Source organism: Amblyomma maculatum, chromosome 4, assembly GCF_055883805.1.
Source record: "Amblyomma maculatum isolate TAMU_Amacu chromosome 4, ASM5588380v1, whole genome shotgun sequence".
NCBI classification, from domain to species: Eukaryota; Metazoa; Arthropoda; class Arachnida; order Ixodida; family Ixodidae; genus Amblyomma; species Amblyomma maculatum.
Window position 1 is genome coordinate 86868432 of NC_139347.1, and position 16487 is coordinate 86884918.

General features: G+C 45.8%; 1 protein-coding gene across 1 annotated transcript; it reads left to right on the forward strand.

The window, feature by feature from the left end:
- Positions 1 to 373: 373 nt before the first annotated feature.
- LOC146191581 (rho-related GTP-binding protein RhoC) lies at positions 374 to 15428 on the forward strand. The gene is made up of 3 exons (XM_084602092.1): positions 374 to 757; positions 6508 to 6738; positions 14294 to 15428. The coding sequence occupies exons 1-3, from the start codon at positions 602 to 604 to the stop codon at positions 14483 to 14485; spliced, it is 579 nt and encodes a 192-aa protein (XP_084458218.1). The 5' UTR covers positions 374 to 601; the 3' UTR covers positions 14486 to 15428.
- The last annotated feature ends 1059 nt before the right edge of the window (positions 15429 to 16487 follow it).

Sequence of the window (16487 nt, forward strand, 5' to 3'; positions counted from 1 at the left end):
GGCTGCTTTCGGTTTTGAGGCATTTTTTATTCACTTTTCTCACTTTAGTAAACACTTGAGATGTTCTTTCCAAGAGCAATGTGAAACCAAACCGAATGTAAGTACAGCCATCGCCTCCTCTAGAGGAGGCATTGGTACAGCGCGCGCGAAATTTCAAATTTTGGCGGAACTTGGCTAGACTTCGTTTAGACTTTATTTCTTGCAGTTAATGAGCGGGTAAATATTAAATACCTGAACAAACAAGCTCTTGCAAGTAAAGCACTGTAAAATCATTTAAGGCATCTAAATTTCTTACGCATTATTTGATAACTTGGTTGCAACTCTCTCATATTCCAGGAATTTCAGTAGCAAATTGTTGCCGCCAGGGGCTGCTGCAGCGGCACCCGCTAACATGGTGAATTTTTTCTAAGGAGCGTTGTGCCTGTCCTGTCACCGTTGCAATCTTATCCGTTTCATACGAGTATAGCCGATACGGCAGCGCGGCAGCGTACGATCGTCGCATGCCCTGAACTTTGGGGTTTGTGTCGGCCTTGACCGCATCTTTACACGGCGTAAGCACGGCTCCAACAGCGAGGTTCTTCGGAGGTACCCACAGCGTAACATGGCTGCTATCCGGAAAAAGCTTGTGATAGTCGGAGATGGAGCTTGCGGAAAGACCTGCCTCCTCATCGTGTTTAGCAAAGACCAGTTTCCTGAAGTTTATGTCCCCACTGTGTTTGAAAACTACGTGGCCGACATTGAAGTGGATGGCAAACAGGTGCGTATCACTGATAGTTTCAGGGAGTGCTCGCTATCCGTTGGTACTGCCCATTCGCACTTTTAAGCCTAATGAGGTTGTGAGCGTCCCTTGCAGTAACAAAAAACGCGTGCAGTGTCCTTTAGCAAGCCGGTTCGATCTTCATAATTGCATGTTATATATGCCTGCAGATGTTTTATATATGTAGGCGCAGTCGTTTTGTTCTCAAGATCGCCTGTCGACGCGGTTTTCAGGCGTGACAGCCGTCGGTGACAAACGATCGGGCGAGGAACGTTCTTCAACCCGGCGACTTGCCGGTTGGAAGTCCATGCTTACAAACGGCGCTTCCCTTGTATTCCGGCACATGAGTATACAAGTCATTGCGCGCATTTGTAGTTTCTTCTAAGTGGCAGACCCCCATCGACCTCTGCGTGTTGTCATGCCGGTGACGAGCGCTTTATTACAGGGGGCGGGGGACAACTCTGTGGTGCGTTATCGTTTTTTGTTTTGTTTTTTTCTCCTTTTTGCACGCAGCAGCTTCGGTGACGCTTTGGTGGGCGAGCCCATCGAGGGAGCCTTCAAGGCATTCGTCTTGTTCGAGTTCGTAGGGCGCGTCTACTGTGTGCTATTGATTCATTGCCAGTGCCTGCGGTAGCGGCGTTATCACGCGCGGCTCCGAGGGCGTGCTTCAGGATGCGGAGCGCATGACTAATCCCCGCCGACGGAACGGCTTGAGGAGAGTAGCTAGCTGCAACGCGGCCCCTTTATTTATTTTTTTTTCTCAAGTTTTGTTTTCGTCGGCTCTCCATGCCGCGTTGACGCTGGAGCGCTCGTTCATTCTCAGTCACGTAGTGCGGAAATCGAGAGCGCGAAATCTCTTCGGCGCCCCGTTTTCTTGTCTCCGGTAGCGAGTGGTAGTAGCAGACGAGCGGCCGCTTTGCTTTTTGAAATACTCCTCGAGCGCGCAGGCGACCCGCCGGTGTTTCGGTTACGTGGTCTTGGATGTCTCGCGTGCGCCGGTTTCGCTCTGAACCATGCTGGACGGCGATGCTCGAGCCCGAACCCGGACAACAGCAGCGGCGGATCGATACCGGCGGCATGTGCTCGGGGACATCCCCGGCCGCCACCCAACGTAGGCTTGCTTCCGCTTGCTGCTTGATTGCATCGTTTCGTACAGTTCGTTCCTGTTACAACCGGGCATTTTCGTCGACAAAAGAGCCTGCACAGAGCACGCTAGGCGCAGAATTAGCGATTTCTCGGAGCAGTATGCGGCACGTCGGTGCTAAGTTTCGTAGTGCAGTGAGGAAACTTGCTTTTCGCTTCTGTTGCTTGTTCCACCGGAGCGTTATTAAGTCAGTGGGCGTAGCCTTTACAAAGAGGCGAAATGTCGTCGGGGGAGTCGATGCCCCTGCAATACAACGATTACGCGCTCGTCCTGATACGCGTTCCTTGTCGTGCACTTGCTTCCGCGGCTGTCTGTAGGTCGGGTGTGCGTGCGATCCTCCGGGGAATTGCGGCGGCGTCCAAATCAGCGTAGTTGCGCGTCCTTTGCTCCACTGTCCCTGTTTCTTTCCCTTCTTTCACGGCAGTTTTGTCTGAATGCAGTGCACGGACGCTCTCCGGCGAGGCGAGTGTCATACTACCTGACCCGGTGCTCCTAGACTGACGTGGTTTAGTATCTCGCGAGGCGTAAGGAGGCCGGGTGCGATAACGGGCTGCCGGTTCCACTCGTTCCGAAAGCCCTATGGCAGTATCGACCCTTTTTAATTTTTTTTTTTCTTCCGTCTAGAAGTGCTCGGTGACATTTTGTTCGAGGCCGGTATTGGTTTAATATGGCTTGGAAGACCTGCATACTTGTGTTTTGAAAGGAACAAATGAGAAAGATATAATGGAATAGTAGATTCACTGCAGCAAACAAATTACTAAGGTTGCAGCTCAATCGTTGCCCTCAAAAAAATGAGCGACAAGCTGCGTTGACATAATATATGCTTGAATATTCTACCAGCTCAAGCAGCTGTATATGCCAGAAGCTTTAAATGACCTATATTAAATGAAAAAGCAATACATTATTCTATCATTTTATCATTCTAAACTGTGTATGCTTTGTGATTGCAGTTCATCAACTGAAATACAGCATGACATGATTTTGTTCCGTAGCAAGAGACACCTGTTTGCTGTAGCACCACACTCTATGTTAATGAACCCAGAGGCTGTGGAATCATTTCAGGGTCCCCCCCTTTATCCCTTTCCTCACCAGACAGCTCAGGGGTCCACCCTTGGTAAAGTAGTTAGTGCCTTACCTTTCCTGATAGCCGGTTAATACTTTTGTCCTGTTGCTTTCGTTAACCAAGACAGGAGATAACTTTTTGAGCAGTACATCCTGCGTGGAGTTGCTTGTGCATGTTTGTTGTACACATTGATTTCAGTGTCTGCGTTACTGTAGGGGCACGGAGGCTCGTAGCAGTCCTTGAAGCCCTTAAAAACCCTTCGGTTCTAAAATGCCATATTGAAGGCCTTGAAGACCCTTGTATTCATGGAAGTACTTGAAACACATTGAATTTTCTTTCTGTTGTTTATCAACCTTTTAGTATGAGCATCCTGCAATGCTTTGTTTGGGCCTGACTCCACCTAGAAATGCTCTTTTTTTTTTTTTTTTTCTTTCAGCATTTACACAGCAGTGCCTGCACTAGGTGCTCTTATAATGAAAAAAGAAAAAAAAATGCAGGACTGAAGTTCACTGACACCGCCGACTTTAAAGTTGCACGGTGCCGCCAGTCTTAACATAATTCACGCTGAAACCAGAGCATATTTGAAATTGCCACCAATGATCTTAAGAGGTTTAATCTTGTTACCAGTTACTTTGAGCTCTATTACTTCATGCTGGAATGAATAGACATGTGTTTTCGCTAGCGACGCGAGTGAAAAAGCGTGACAGTAGGCTGCACGCGCAGTGTTCAGGCTGGTGGCAAAACCTTCATTGCAGGCAGTTTGCACCGCTTTGGATCATTATTCGATCAGGCTTCTACCTTGATTCCAATTTAGAATGCCTTGAGGTGGCCAGAAGACTCCCAATGAAGTGACCCATCAAGGTCTTTCATTCATTTGTTGTGCTATGAATTTACGTATTTTACCTTGTGTTTAGGGCCTTGGGTCTTGTCATGCTGACATAGCTTTTAGTTCCAAGTGACCCATTAGAACAGCCTGGAAAAGGAAGGAATTTAACTGAAATCTGGGTGGATCCCGCCAGTCGTGTAAAGTGGGGCGTGTGTAATTTTGTCATATAATTCAGAAGTTTAATGTGTTATGTCTAATGAATATTCACCAGGCACTTGCTAGTTATTCATAAAATGTGGTTGTTGCATGAAGGGGCTTGTGATATCGAGCTTCTACTCTATGTTGTGGTAGTAAGCAAGTCCTAATAAATGCATAGGAACTAATATTCAGTTATGAATTGCTTATGTGTTTCAGGACAAGGATTGCCTGACTTTCTTGTTTCCTTTGTGAGGACAATGAGCAGTCTTTTTAAAGTGTTATTTTCTGCTGAAGCAACTCAATGAAACTTTGCTTAGAACTCCTTATGCAGGGTCAATGCCTTGAACATTTTTAAAAGCCCTTTATTGGTTTTCTGCAAAACCGCTACGAACCCTGGGACACCTTCATCAACTTTTCTTTCGTAGCATTCTGTCGCGCATGTTTAAAATAAAGTTCATTTATATAAAGCAATAGGTCAGATACTGATTCACATAAAAAACTGCGTGTCTAACACTGATTTCGAGCTTTGTTAACAGCATGCTCGAAGTTAATTTTTAATGTTTGTGTTGTAATGCAAGTTTGAGTTGCTAGTTCAGCTGACTGCAGTTACAAGCAGATCCTAACAAATAAAATAGAGAAGGTGGATTATATCTTTAAGCAACAGATGGGATATGGATTAAGGACTGAAATAATTTATACACCTAGATCCCTAACTTAGTGCATTGGCATCCCACAGCACATTAGAACCTTGTGTACTTTGCCTTCATCAAATTGCAGCTGCCTAGCCAGATTTGGCTAACAATCCTTTTGTATCGTTATGTAGCTGGTGTACATGAAGTATCTGCTGCCATTTGAACACGACAGCGTTAAAGGCCCAATTCAGAAAATCGGGCGCCATTGTCGTGATCATGGTGCTGGTAGGCAGTAGCTGGTAGCTGACATGGCCAAACACTAACTGGAGTAGGGCTACCTTATGTTACATTTGGCAGGAGCCGCCAACTCGGGGTATCTCCTTTCACATGGGATAGTGATGCCTGAGTCAGTGTGCCAAGAACCCTGGATTCGTGTTACCCCTATGCCACACAGGCACATTCATGTGATTTAATTAAAGCGGCACTTTATATATGGGCTAGTAGCCTACGCTATTGAATCATACCTTTAGAGGCAGAGCTTAAATGTCCCCAAACATTGTTTTATGTAGTTACATGTTCCGGGATATGATTATAAAATTGGTTGCAAGTATGTGGTAATTATGTACAGCCATGGCTTTTGTTACTGAACCAGGACGGACAGCCTTTTGTAGAAAAGGACAATCAATCACCTATAAACAGCCATTGTGTTTTCTAGTTGGTTTCTGAAATGCTGGCACATTTTTATTTTGTTTAGAGGTTGCAGTATTCTTTTTCTTTTAAAGCCATGTTTAGCTTTAAAATTTTCAAGCTATAGTAAAAAGAATAAAGGGCTTGAAGTCCATGCTTTAAACAAAAAAAGGATTTAGCATCGCACAAAGATGGACAGGGTAAAAATGAAAGTTGCTATACTAGTCTTGTTTGTCTAACATTAAAAAGATTTTCTCCTTTTTTATTTCCTCCTGCAGCAGTTTTCAGTCCAGCATATGTAGCACCAAAGATATCTATGATTAAGAGCAGCCTCCACTTTTTTCACTCGGCTCGTACATCAGGTCGAATGAGAAAGCACGAGACCGGTTCCTCATGCCGCCCACTAATGCACCTCCAAGCAAATCTTTCTCAGTTGTGTACTTTCCTTTGCCGCTTCCTCTCCCACTATGGCTGAACAGTGGAGTAGTGAGGAAACGTGAGCTGAACACATCGCAGTGTGTGTACCCTGCCCTTTTTGCTGCTGTCTCTGGCAAGCCAGCCACAACCCTTCCCTTTGATGTCACGTGGAACTTGTAACGCTATGAGGCAGATTTTTCTTGAAAGATTAGCACCAATGATCACTGCGAAGCACTGGAATGGTAGTATTAAAGAAATTGTTTGCAAATTATCGGCCCACTTGTGAGAACTTGCATGGGGCAGTTCCATGGAATTTGTTCTACGCACGTTTTGAGAGGAACCCTTTAAACACATTTTAATGCGGCAACGTTAAGGGCCCCCAGTAGTGGTGTAGTGAGCGCAAAATCGCCAGCATCTTTCTGGCAAGTGTAGTTTTCAGGCAGCATGTTTGGGCACTGATTGATTGGTGTGTTGTGCAATGTCATGAAACCACATGACGGGGTTGGGCTGGCTGGAGCTGCCAACTTAAGTAACTCCTTTGAGATGGGAGGATGAAATTGGAATCATACGTGGAACCTTTGGGTCCAGGGTCGGACATGCTGGCCCTAGGGCACACAGTCACGTCTATACAGCTTGTATATGCAGGGCTTTATATTAGTGTCGGATGATCTTGCTCATAATGCCGTAAATTGACTATGTCGAGTCATGCCCTTAAATGTAAAGCCTAAGCGTCCCTTAGGTTTTTGTGCCCATGCATCTGATGCGCCCTTTCTGTTGTGCCAGGTGGAGCTTGCGTTATGGGACACGGCTGGCCAGGAAGACTACGACCGGCTGCGGCCTCTGTCATACCCAGACACGGACGTAATTCTTATGTGCTTCAGCATCGATTCACCCGATTCCCTGGAGAACATCCTGGAGAAGTGGCACCCTGAAGTCAAGCACTTTTGCCCAAGCGTCCCCATAGTCCTGGTCGCCAACAAGAAGGACCTGCGTTCTGACCCAGCCACTGTCAAGGTGTGTCTTGATGAGCCATGCTGGAGTGTTTACAACCAGACAGGCTAAACCATCGTGTATTTTTTTTATGTGGCATTTATTTTTTTCTTTAAAAAGAAACATCTGTGTAGATTTAGTGAGCTGCAACACTGTTCTCATTCGCACAGCACAGCGCTGAACACTGACAAGGGAAGAGACACCGCAAAGCACTGACTTCAGCAAAGATTTAGTGCTGTGTGCAGCGCGTACATATACAGTACCATGCACACGTGCATCAATGAAAGAGAAAGCAAAGTGTCAAGCTAAATCGGTCAGCGGCATCGGAAATGTACGAGGATACATGCTGCATCGATACAAGGAAGAAAACAAAAAGCTTGTGAACTAAAGGCAAGGTACAAGGAGGCAGAGAAAAAAAAACTAAGTCTGAACCGTCTGCTAAGTTGGAATTCTTTAAAAATGCTCTTTTTCATTCAACACAATGGCATGCTGATTATCGGCTTTTTCCACGATTTGATCAGCCTCAGCTGTGTCTCTGGCAGATTTGTTGACATACTTATGAAGTATTGCAGTTCTTGCCAAAATGGGACCACATTCTTTGCACTGGGTGCAGCCACTGCTGTGTACGACAAGATGCCCCGATAACGTTCTGTACCATGAGCCTCTTGTTCAGACATCGGCCCGTTTGGCTGATGTAGGCTCAGCCACAGGGCAAGGGTATAGAGTGCACCGGATTTTTTACGCACCCTGCAAGGTGTCGCCGGTGCCTAACAATGCCGTATTGTTCACAGCAACAGTTGAGTTCACCTTCTTACACAGCTTAGAAAGAGTCTTTGGTTCAGAAAAAAAGCCATGTGCACACCTGCCCTTTCATTTTTTTTTCCCTGGTTTGTGGGCCATGGCGTATGTGTAAGAAATTACCAGCGCTTTATTTACCCAATCTGTATCTGTCCCACTGTTGTTTGAAACCGCATTCCTGCTTTCTCTGAGTTTGCTCTTGGAGATCGACAAAAAGTGTACACAGATAGCCAGGACCCTTTAACTGCGTCACGTGGCTTGAGAAAGCATTCTAGTCAATGCTTGCACTTTTTTGTTAGGGCATTACAGAAGTAAGACTTTACAATTGCTGTTGCGATTGTCTACTTTGGCCTACATCCTACATTGGCCAAATGGGCAGATGTCTGGTTGAGAAGCTTACGGAGTTTTCAGCTGATCATCCTCCGCCAAGCTCAAAGCTCTCCACCTGGGAGGAATGGGAGGCCTCAGGGCCCCACTGCGTTCGGCAGACTCACAGCGGCAGAAGGCCGCTACCACGTCGGCCTCGGATATGCTGCAGTGACGTGGACTGTCAGCCATCTAGAGCAGTGAGGCTGTGCCTGCCACGGGCTTACAGCCCACAACAGTGGACGTGTAAAATTTTTTTCTCTCTCTAACATGGATCATAACAAAATTATCGGTACTTCTCTTCATACAACAGTGGCTAGAATAGGAAAGTGTGCTGACTGCACTGCCGGCTTTGAAGCCCCTTCGCGATGTGCTGGAGGGAGAGATCCAGGGGACGCCGCTTACACATCCGTTCACTGTGTGTTTGCTGGCCGTGCAGTTATCGACCACATTTGAGACGTCCATTCGAACTGCATACTTTCAGCTCTTACTGCGACTTCCACTTTTGCATGGCATTTTCTTATTTACCAACTATACGTGTTGCGCTGATCTAAGTTCGCAATTCTGCAAAAAGGCCTTTTTTTTAGTGGAAGAAATACAACCCACAATCTAGGCCGGATTTCGCGCCGCGGTGGCTGTGAGGCCTCTCTGTATATGACAAATTTGCACTATGAAGACATTATTTAGGCTTCCTTCATTCTAATGAAAACCCAGAGAACCTGTTAAATACTTAAATGCTGCAAGACGTAGTAAAACAAAGCAAAACATTGCTAAACATGGCCTGTAAACATTACTTTGGCGTGTATATCTGTGCTTAGCCAATGTAAACTGCCGCTTAATTGTGTTTTTTTTTTGCTGTTTTTTATTAGACAGCTGAACTGTTGCAGTTAATTAAAAGTGCAGTATATGCAATCAGGATTTTTTTTTTTTATTGCATTCATCTCATCTTCGTTTCTCTGTGCTCACTCTGTCAGAATCGCTAGACCAGTCGTCCAGATCGCTGGCCACTCCCACATCATGCCCCCACAACTGGTGCCATCCAGTGCATTTGCAATGCCAGTATTTTTGAAGCTTTTGAGGTCAGGTCAGCTAATAGTGAGCGCCATGCGTCCAATATCCAGGATCATACCAGCTCGACGGATGGCCTCTTAATCTTGCTAGTTGGCATCAGGGTGTGCTCTCCCTGGACCATCCAGTCTGTGTACAAGTGGCGCACACAGTCTTTAAACGGCTTATTCACACAAACATGAAGGGGCTGCAACATCGAAGGGAGTTCACCCGAAATGATGATGATCTCTCTGTTCGCAACTCTTTTAGCTGCAGGTTCTCTTCCAGGTGGCTGCGAAAACTGTCGAGCACGACGAAAGATGCTAGAAGCAGGGCGCCAGGTTGCCATCCCCAGACAGTCCAGATCCAATCGGTCATTAGGTCGGCTGATATCCATCCTTTCTCGTGGGCTCGTACGCGTATGCCAGCTGGAAAGTTGGCCTTCAACACAGCTTTCTTTTTAAAGATAACGTAGGGTGGCAACTTCCTGCAATCTGCCGTGGTAGGCAGTATTACTGTGAAACGCTGCTTCTCGGCGCCTGTCGTTTTGACGAGCACGCTGCGGGCTCCTCTTTCACTGACCGTCTGGTTCATTGGCATGTCGAAGTTGATAGTTGTCTGATCGGCGTTGCCGATTTGAGAGACGAGAAATTCTTGGTCCCGCCGCAGGCATATCACAAACTTGTGAAAGTCCACTACCTTGTCTTCGTAGCAAGGAGGCTGTTGCTGACAGAGTGATGTGCGCCTCCTCAAGCACAGTCAGTTGCACCGCATAAAGCGTGTCATTCACCCATTACTCTCTTTGAAAGCGGTTGTCGCGATGTCATGCTTCCTGGCTGTGGCTCGCACGTGCTTCCTGATCATTTCGTATGAAACGACACAGCCTTCCTTTCGCAGGTCCCTGACATATTCTAGGACCTCTTCTTCCACACCAGGACACGTTCCTGTCTTCAGTCCCTTAAAGGCATGCCGCTCCTGGTTCGTAGTGCACAGCTTGTCATGTTGCTTCCGCCAGCGCTAGGACAGGGAGGCGGTGCACGGCTGCTGCTTCTGTTGCCATGACAACAGGCGGATCGAGTGAAGTGGGAAAGCTACAGCGCAGCCGTTCGCGGGACTACAAGGGACGAAAGTTGGGGGTGCGTTTATTACGCAGGAGAATAAAATACAAATTTTGACGAATAAAGTTGGGGGTGCATACATTGTGCAAGTAAATACGGTATTTAACGACATGGGCTTCACGGTAAAGTGGTGACGGAGGTCTAACATTTATTATAGTATTGGCCAGTTCCGAAGGCATTTCGAAGGAGACAGGCCTCTACATCATTGCCTGTCTTGCTTTGGCAGAAGTCTAGAACTCAATGGTGCATCATATTAGGCTTCAAAACACGACCAAGCAATGGAAGCCTGGTGAAATAATGGTAACATGAACCAGTGCAGGCGATGTGAAAGGTGATTGAGTAACAAGTGAGCAAAAGCACAAAAGTTTCCCAGGGGTGCACAGTCGATAGTGAGCTAACCTGTGTCATCACCGCACTTTGCTCCGCTCGCAATTGTTACGTCTCAGTTGATTTGTCATCATATTATTTCCCTGCATGCACGTTTGCATTTGGGTGTGACTTCCCCTTTGTAGCAAATGGTCTTTGCGATGAGATCTTGTGCAAGTGTCCTAGTGCAATTGTATAGGTTTCCCTACAACCTATTAGTCTTCATGAAAATTTCTCTCTACAACATAAGCCGTCGCTTTCATTGTTTTCACGATTGCTTCCATATCCTCAACCATGTTGGCTGTCTCTCCTATTGTCACCGCGTACCCAGCAGCCTAATTACCATCAAGCAGTCGTCGAGGCAGGAATCCAAGTACCTGTTCCAGTCAATCCTCCCTGATGCTGTTCCTGAAGCATTAGACAAAACAGAACATGTTCTGTGGGCTCTTCTGCTTGCTGTCACACTGCACACACCACATCTATTCTGTCTGCATTCCGTCCACTGCACTTCGAACACACACTTCATTTGTAGCGCCCCCGCACAGGCTTCAAAAAGCAAGAAACTTCTGGCAGAGTTGTCAGAACTGCGCCTGTTAGATATCAGTCTTTCCGGTGTGTTGCGTGCGGAGGGGCGGCTTCTTGGCGGTCGCCTTCCATTATTGTGTCTGGGCCGATGAAACCAGTTCACACAGCTTGCCACAGCTCATGCTCGTGCCCTTCAGGCCTCGCTAATAAGCCCGCAAAGGGACTTTTTGCCTGCTAGTATGCACACTCTCTTCCATCTTGAGGACAGTCAGAGTACAGGAGGTAGTGTTGCACCTGATTCACCCTGCACTCTTCACCAAGGCCCAAGGGTCGGACATCAAAACCAAGCATCTTTGTGGCAGCATGAGAGGTTGGAATTGCTTGTGGAGCATCCCTATATAACCAGGAAAGCAATCATATTCCTTCTGACGCTTCGAGAGTCAGTGTCTGTACTACTCCAAAAACTTTTTGAGTTACTGAGCGGACTAACAAGACACCGTCAACCACACATTTTCTACCTTTGATGATCTGAACACTTTTCTGTTTAAACCCAATAAAATTATAAGCGCAAGAATTTAATGTACCTGGCTTGAAATGAATCATAGCTATGTAAGCACATAACAAACATTCTCAGGTCTTTTTCTTTGTCGTGGTCAAACATTGCCTGTGATATTTTTCCACTGACGGCCTGATCTTGTCAGTTTGTCGGCACAATGTTGCTCTGGAATAAAACAAGAGGTAAACTGTCCTCTCTGCAGTTGTGGGGAACACAATTTAGCTTCAAAATGATTTCGGTAGATTGAATGCTTTTAGCCAACTCGAACCAGATGGGAACCTCTCCGTCCATTGGAAATTTTGGCTAAGCTCCTTTTAGCAGCATAGAATAATATTGCAGTTCAGCAGACGATGCAAGCGTCGATGTTGCCTAAGTCGTCACCTGTACAGACACCCGCATTTGAGTCAATTGATGCAAATTTATTAGTGCGTCACTTTTCTTCAGCTATTTTCAGGTTGAGGTTGTGCTTTTGTCGTATCCTCATACTTCCGTTGCCTCCTCCACTTGTCCTGCTTTCATTGCTTGTCATGCAACTTGAATCTTTTGGGGACCCCAAGGAGTCTCGCTTTTGCTGTCTTCTGACTGATGCATATTTCTCTTGTGGTTCGTGAAGTCCAGTGTGGTCTTAGCACTCGGTTCAGACGTCTGTGCACCCTTCAGAAGATAAACAAGTGAACTGGCATGTGCTGCTGCATCCAACCTAGCTGTCATTCTTTCTGGTTGGTGTCATGTCTGCCACCATCTGGTGCAGTTGCTCTGGGGTTCCGCGCCTTATGATGCTCTCGCTGCTGTCCTTGATCTGACTGACACCCTCTGGCATAGCTCCGCTTGCTGCCACAGCAGACTGCCATTGATGAGAAGTGAGCCTCAGGCACCGGTGGAATTTTCATTGTACTTTTCGTGCTCTTCGGTTCTCACCTCAAAATTTCTCAGATGTTCTGTCCTGCTCGACTGTGCCAGTGAAGATAGGTTATTCTCTCCCGTTGTCTTTGAAGCGAATTTCCGGGTTTTAGGGAAACTTGAGAGGTCAGTGGCAAACTGTTTACAAAAAGAAATATGGTCAGTATGGCTACTTGATCGTAGGGTCTGCCCACCTAGCTTCGGACAAGTTGCAATGTACAGACTTTCTGTCTACCCCACATGGACTTGTTGTGGCTGTGCGAGTGTGGGCACTTCCCCATTAGCTCCAGACAAATAACAATGAAAAGCAATATGATGGTACATAAATAGGAAGATATGCTCTCTGCAAATAAAAGATACAAACTAGAGCTCTCCATGAAATCAATTTGTTCCTTTACATTTCATTGAAAGTGGTGTCCAGGTTGCTTATTCTTTTAGCATAGCACGCAGCTATGCATAAAGTCTGATGGAGTAAAGATAGTCATTCCACAAGAGACAAAATGCCAACTGCCGACGTGAACATTGACACTTTCGCCGTGCTCGGTACCAGTGCAGTAATTCAGTTCCGATGCCCTTCTCTGGACACGCTAGAAAAATTAATGCTATACATTTGCATAAGTGATAAATGAGGTTAGGGTTTCTATCCAACTCGTGGACAATCCCATTATAAATAATAAGATGTATAAGAAGAAAATGATGTGCCGAACGTTATGGTACCCTTCACCAGTGAGTTATTGTGGCCTTGCCCGCTGGCTCCTACCTGCCCGCTCTACTCTCTTCACCTCAATATTTTAGTGTGAAACAAACATGTAGAATAAACAGGAAGTAGTGAAAAAATATAAAATACAGAGAAACAAATAAAAGGCTGGCGCCTGATTTGCAGCTTGTGCTAACATGTGGTAGACACTTGCGAGCTTTACAGTAGCATTGAGGCCCGCAAATAAATAGACCACCCTAGATTAACTGAATAAAAAAAGGCTGTGACACCGAATCCTCACATGGGAGAATGCGGTTCTTTTCTTGAAAATGCCACAAACATATGGTTTGCTGGCAGTGAGAAAGCAATGGAACAATATTTGCGGATTTTCCCATCTTATTGACGTACTACAAAAAAAATCTCTTAATACCAGCATCACACTGTGCAAACCATCCTTGCATGCACTGTCGATGGGACCATGGTGTGGCGGCAGTGTGGCGTGAGAGTCAACAGTATTTTCATGAGAAAATTCTGCCAGCAACCGCTCAATGTGCTTATAATGCACTCATAAATTGGCCTCCAAATGGTTCCGTGCTCTGCCAGTCCCGCTTGGACCAGTTTGCTTCGCCACTGCAGTGTGGAGTCAGTTTGTGAAAATCGGGAATAAACAAGGGATAGTGCCCTAGCAGTCTAGAGCAGTCAAAGAAAAAATAAGCAGCATTTTGTTCTGAAGTGTGCTGTTACTGAAGTGTGTTCTATAGTGTACTTTTCAAATTTTGTTCTCTTTTCTTGTGTTTGCCATTGTATAATGATAACGTTTTGAAAATAACGATGTTAAAATAACCATCTTCTACTTGCTTCTGTTTAGCACCCCAGTTATGTGACCCCCCTCACATAGTACTCCAATCTGAGCCCATGAGGTATTTGAATAAATAGACTGTTCTAAACGTAATTAGCTAGACTGAAATGGATAAAACCTGTGCTCAACTTTTAGCCATTTTACATACAGTTCACATTTTCCTCTTTGGAAAATGCTTTCAGAATGACTCTAGTAAATAACAGCGAGTGGTTAACAGTCATAATGACACAAGAGAGGGATGTGTACAAAAGGGGGGCCCTACATGAGCAAGAGAAATTATCCAGCCTTACACTGCATGTGTTGTGGGGACTCTGCATTTGTTGCTCACATTTAGTGCTTCTGTGCAGGAGCTGGGGAAAATGAAGCAGGAGCCTGTGAAGAGCGACGAGGGTCGTGCCATGGCTGACAGGATCAGCGCTTTTGGCTACCTCGAATGCTCGGCTAAGACTAAGGAGGGCGTGCGGGAGGTGTTCGAGATGGCCACCAGGGCAGCGCTCCAGGTCAAGAAGAAGAGGAAGAAGAGGTGCTGCCTCATGTAGAAGACAGGCTGGCTGCCACTTCTCCCGTTTGCGCCCCCTCTCGCACAGACTCCTCCTCCTCACTGGCAGCCTCTGGCAGCAGCTCTTTCTCCCCCCCCCCCCCCCTCTTTTTTTTTATGAAGCGCTTGATGAAGTTTATCTCTGCTTTATTGCTCCCAGTTCCCTTCTGCGCACATTGCTGCTGTGGCTTCACAGTGGTTTGCGTTTTTCCCAACTGCAAAGTTGCGGCGACTGTGCTTGTTCTCATTTTCACTTTAGGATCTTGGTTCTTTTACTAGTGCTTTACAGTGTTTACAATGGTCGCTGCAAAGCCAGTGCCCCCCACCCCACCCAGTGAGGCTTCTGCTGGTGGGAAGCTAGCCATTGATTCTCTCTGGTGAACCTGGTTATGTACTCACTTCGTTAGTCCAGGCAGATGAGCTCCTTCCAGAAGCCACTTTGGACGTGCCTCTCGAGAGTAGGTAACTCGGTATATTTGCTTGGGCCGCTGCGGGGAGGCAGTGTCACGAGACAGCAGTCACACGTTTTCTATCATGACTCGTGCCTTGTCGCTACAGTTAGGCTCCTCCTCTGCTCTGTGCTGTTTATCGCTCAAAATGCAGCATGCCCTGTGGCCAAATTGACTAGTATGCCAGCGTGACTCACAAGAACTTTTTTTTTTTGTCATTAAGTATCGCGGTTTTGCGCGTTGTCTTGCCCTGTTTTCTTTCTTATTTTTTTCTGGCGTGCTATGTCACTTAAAAAGAACAAAGTTGTTAGCGGCAATTTTTTTGCAGCAATGAGATCATGACATTGTCGAGGAAGAACAGTGAAATGCTGATAATACATTGCTTTTGAATAACCGCCGTCAAGTATTCTTTATGCAGAGTTCTTTTTTTTTTTTTTTTTTTTAGTGTTATGTATGATCTCTTTGGTTGATAAATAAATGTTGTCTCAAAGCCCATGGTCGATTTTTCTTTTGTAAATAGTGCACTAAAAATAGCAGACTATAAAGCACTAACCACGAGGCGACACTCTGCGTGATGAGCCGCCATTGCATTGTTGCTCGTCTCGTTGCTTAGGTTCTGGGTTTTTAGAATATTTCACCTGTTGCCCAAAAGCAGCTCGCAAGGCAGCCATTGGTACAAGGCTTTGGGGCTTCCCAACTTCCACTGTGGCTTTTTTGCACGGAGAATTCGTTTTAAAACTTTGGGAGGGTAATAAATGAGAAGAAAGGCTAGTGTGGCTAGATATTGTGAATTATCGAAAGGAGCGGCAGAAAGTCGCTTATTGCAAGTCTGCATTGCAGTGTAGTTTGATGCAGCACTGCGCAGCACTAGCTTACATCAATGTCTTATTGTCCTTCATGATGTTTTGTGTTCAAAAGGGAGACTAGCATAACTATACTCTCCTTGACTGAGTGATAAGGCAGGGTAACAGAGCAACACTGAAAACACTCCACTCTGTCACCAAGACCTAGCAACGACAGGTGGTGGCGTTGGTGTCGTGCGACGCATTGCCAAGGGATGTCGCCTAGTGGGGTTACCACCTAAAAGTGATTTCTCACTTCTTTGTTTGTTACCACTTTATAGTGTAAACACTTGGAGCTGTCCTTATCGGAAACAGTTCAAATTGTTCATTTAGATGCCCTAAATGGAGTGTGCATAAGATCAGAAGGCAAGAGTTTAAAAGCCAGTATGTGAACTGGTATGAAAGCTTTTGATTCCATTCACATGGGCTAGACAGTAGAGCTCTTTGAGCAAGAGCACTGTTTTCATAAATGATGCCAGGTTTATTTCAGAGCTCTACAGCTCTGTGATAACATTATGCCTGTAATGGTCTAAAACTGTGCAGAGCAACTAATTCTGTCAATATGAAGTAAAGGGTTTCTCACATTACTACAAGTAAACATATTGGCAACAACCGAGCTAATGCGTTTTAGACATACTTTGACAAAATACTGCCCTGGCCTTGTAGCCTCTCAACGTGAAGCTCGACCATGGTTGAGTGCCAAATGCACAAT